At 39.1% G+C, this 4344-nt stretch overlaps 1 protein-coding gene across 1 annotated transcript; it reads left to right on the forward strand.

Moving 5' to 3' along the window:
- The first annotated feature begins 201 nt into the window (after window positions 1-201).
- LOC134743370 (bolA-like protein DDB_G0274169) lies at window positions 202-3596 on the forward strand. Its single transcript, XM_063676762.1, has 3 exons — window positions 202-332; window positions 410-603; window positions 3353-3596. Exons 1-3 carry the CDS (start codon window positions 281-283, stop codon window positions 3500-3502), a joined length of 396 nt encoding a protein of 131 aa, XP_063532832.1. The 5' UTR covers window positions 202-280; the 3' UTR covers window positions 3503-3596.
- Window positions 3597-4344: the final 748 nt, after the last annotated feature.

Below are 4344 nucleotides of genomic sequence, written 5' to 3' on the forward strand. Positions count from 1 at the left end.
ATGAACGGCTGACTCGGACGGCTGACATTGCGGATAGCGAACGCAGCGCCACATAGAATGTAGCGATCATATGCCGCAATGTATTCAAAACAGCACGCGATTTATTGCATTGTGAGTGGAGCCCTTTAAGGAGTTCGATTTCTAAACGAGTATGTCAATGTCAGCTGATCTGACAGATGATAGTATTAGGTATACGTCATGTATACGTTGATATTGTTGACAACTATCACAAAAATATCGAAATATTGTTTACACTTAAAAACAAAAACAAAAAATACTTATGATCGTGAACAACCTTTTGATCAAAACATTGCGGGCGGCAACGCTTTCAGGTAAATGTACGAATATTTACAATAAACTAAATATTATTTTAAGTTCCCCGTGTAAATTGCGTTTTGCTTCTTTTCAGGCACTTACATATTAGCTAGAAATATGTCCGGGGTTGTGGAAAATACAATCAGAAACAAGCTACAAACTTCTTTAGGAACCAAGCACCTCGAAATTATCAATGAGTCCTACATGCACAACGTGCCGAAAGACGCGGAGACGCATTTCAAAGTTGTTGTAGTGTCTGATAAATTCGATGGATTGCCGTTGATAAAGGTATTCACACGTTGATTTGCTGTGCAGATATCATATATGGAAGTCTAGTGTGTTCAGATTGGCTGCTTTACTTTTCTACGAGCATAGTCTCCTGAGGCCCAAGGTCCTACCTAATAGTACCTCCTCAGTTCGATGAAATTTAAATCCTAATTCCATTGGAACAGACGCTTTTGCTTTTTTTTGTTATAAATAGGAAATAGAGTTGATTTTCCAACAACGCAAAATCAACTCTATTTCGTACACTGTAGGTTCAAATTTCAGTGGCAAATTTTGGATTTTTATTTGTATGGCTGGGCCTTAGGAGGGTAGATATTAAGTGTTAGTTGCACCATCCGCATTTGACAGACTGATCAACGTCACCCGGCGCGCCCCAGCGGTTTATTATGAAACTTTCCATACAATAAAATTTTGCGAACTCTTTAACGAAGACAACAGTTTGGTGCAACCGACCCTAAGTGTAGTTTGACAGTACTATTAGCACTAGATCAATCATCTATTCCAGGTTTTATTTAATAAAAAACACAATTTAACAGGTAAAGTTAAACCTAGAAATAAAATAAAACACACAAGCTATAAAATATACTTACCTACAAAAAACGAACGCAATTACAAAGAAAATACCCCTTCTAACAAGTCGGACTGCGGCATGGACCCCATGACACTGGCGGCGTTACCTCTCTGTATTGCAAGGGAAATACGAGGTGTCGACCAGCCGCGCCGACAGTGCTCCCATGAATATTTTCATGTCAGCTGACCAGGGACCCAAAGTCTCAACCGCGAGCGCCGCAAACTCATAGTCGTTAAGCAACGCTGAGTATTTGCGGCGCTTGAGTACTTGGGCCTGGTCTGCCGCAGCGCCGGCCCGAATGCGGGTCCCCTGAATATGGGACTGTGCAAAGGTGTCGACACAAGTTGCGTCCCACACCAGGGCCCTTCCTAATTTCCACGGCACCAACGTGGCTCCGTCAGGACGCTTGCCGTCATCCCTTGCCATGCCCACGGGTTCTAAAACCGCAGGCACAGACACGGTGGCAAGCGCGCGACGTACCAAATCGTTAATGGTGCCGTGGCGGAATATTCGGCCGGCGCTTCTTGAGCATGAGAGGCCATGGCGGCCCAACTGGTCCACATCCTTGCCACAGACGCAAGTATGAGGAACACATATTCTGGACCCAAGCCTCAAGCATATTGCTATCCTTAAGCTACTTGGGTCCAGAATAGTGCCGATCTGTCTAGATGACTAGTAGTTTGACTGTGTTGGCAATGTTCGCATTATCATCATGGTTCACTGTGTCTGTGTGATACAGTGTGACCAAGCTAACTCCTGCAAAGATTGTCATCATCAATATCAAATTCCCATGAAAAATTACTTTTTTATTGGCATTTTCACAATGACCGTACAAAGGAGTTAGCTCAAGCGCTTGAGACATCTTACTTAATTAAGAGTTCCCGGCAAGCTCAGTTCTCCATACAAACGTAGTTATGCTGACACTTTAAAACAACTAGCTAAATTGCTCTTAAACTTTGTACTTACAATAGGATAAGGTATATCTAGGCTTGTAATTAGTTCATGTAGGTTCAGATACAATAGTTAAGAAAATACAGCAAATTTAAGTTTTTCATACAAAACATTTGCTCTATTTCGTTTGTTTTATATACTAGAGCTATATATTTAAACTAATTTACAGACCTAGATATACCTCATATCATTGTATGTGCAAAGTTTCATTACAATCCGACACATAGTTTTAAAATGAGAACGAAACTCCATTTGTATGGGAAGGTGAAATTCGGCCAAGCTTGCCGAGGAGTCTTAAGTCATCCTAACTAACATTCTAACTAGGATAGAATAGAATAGAATAGAAATAATTTATTTGTTAGCACACACAAATAGAAAATTATACAAAACAGAGAAACATGAATAAAAAGAAAAAGTGCCAGGAAATGGTCTCACCTCAGCATGTTGCTGGTGACTTCCAGCGCTGATCTTCCGGTGAGACCATCCGGTGAAACAATCATGACAGGTAACAAGAAAAACAACAAAATTTATATATAATATAACATACAAAAGACAGAGACAGAGATGTGTTAAAAGTACATATTACAATAAACGCTATCACCACGTACAGCTGTTATATCCGGCCGAACTCAGCTTGGCCGTACATTATGCCTACGATTATAACTAGCGCCATGCGGCAGATACGCAAACTAAACTAAAATGACAGCTAAGACAGGTGGATTTTATTAGAACTACTCTTTGATTAGAACAAAAGCAATACTGTATCAATCTAAATTTGACTTTAACCAGTGCTTACAGACAGTCGCAAGAGGGCGAGAACAGAGTTTTTTAAAGTAATGTGCCATGGCAATGCAGAGGTAGAGATAGTGTAATCAGACTACACTCCCTCAGTTACTTTTTAAAATGTTTTTTAAAATACTTTAATCATATATGATTCTAAATTAAGTAAGGTGTATCAAGTGCTTTAGACTGACTCTACCACATTAGTTAAAATTGATGTCATTAACTCATTTGCATCTGCTCATTTTGAGTGGTCATTTTGAACCAAAGATAGAATAAGAGTTTTAAGATGTACCTATTACTTAAGCTTAAAGCATAGTAGACATGTTTTTTTATAAAACACAAATTAATAATTTCATCATTCAGAATTTAATAAAAGCAATGGCAACTTTCATGCTTATTGTGCCCGTAATTTTTATTTCAAATTAAAACAGTTGTTTTTTTTTTCAGCGCCATAGACTAGTGAATGACATATTAAAGGAGGAGTTGCAGACTGGTGTCCATGCTTTGTCCATAGTAGCAAAAACTCCAGAGCAATGGGACAGCAGCGACAAGGTGGTTGAGAGCAGCCCTAACTGTAAAGGAGGATTTGGAAAATGATTGTATTAATCTTCCATATATAGTCATAATAAATATTGTTAAAATAGTATGTAGGTCGGTACGTGTATTATTAAAAGTCTGTAAAGAAATAAAATTGTTTGTTCTTAACCAAGTTTACAACCTAACTATGCTATGTTTGTTTGGCTAACTTGGCACTAGGCAGTGACAATGTTCATGCAGGCTACACACTCGATTTGGACTGCTGATACATGGCTGATACCGAGGCTTGACAGATCGAGCGTGTAGTGCAAAGAGTAAAGTAAATACGTAGAGTGAACTAGTCAAGGGTCTGACACTCTTTGATAGAGAAAGATAGTCTTATTGCGATTCCTATAAGAGGAAAGAGAAAATAGTGCCATGTTTTGTCCTTACCGACCGGGTGGCATCATACTATAGGTAGGAGGCGATGGCGAAATATCGAAATTTATAAGAGTAAGAGAAAAAATCCTATGCTGCCCAAATTTTATATGAATATTCTTTCTCTTACTCCCGGTCGCTCGGTGGCGCGTCTATAACTACTTGTATATAATATGTTTATGATGTAGAGTAGTGTAGTGAATATTGGAATATTGACTGACAATCCAGTATTTTTTTTTAATGATATAATATGAGACTTAATGAGCAGATGAATCGCCTGATGGACAAACGCAACACCAAAGCGGTTGTAATGTAAGTGCGTTGCGAAGATGCAGTCTTGATGCAGTCCCCGTAAACTCTGATAGTGATGTATAGAGATGCTACCTACAAAATAATTTTGGTACGTACATGTACCGCCTGTACCGGTAACTAACATTGTTGAAACCGCTGAAAGACACTTCGAGGTTGGTAACAAATAGTCCAAA

Source organism: Cydia strobilella, chromosome 8 (genome assembly GCF_947568885.1).
Source record: "Cydia strobilella chromosome 8, ilCydStro3.1, whole genome shotgun sequence".
In the NCBI taxonomy this organism is placed as follows: Eukaryota; Metazoa; Arthropoda; class Insecta; order Lepidoptera; family Tortricidae; genus Cydia; species Cydia strobilella.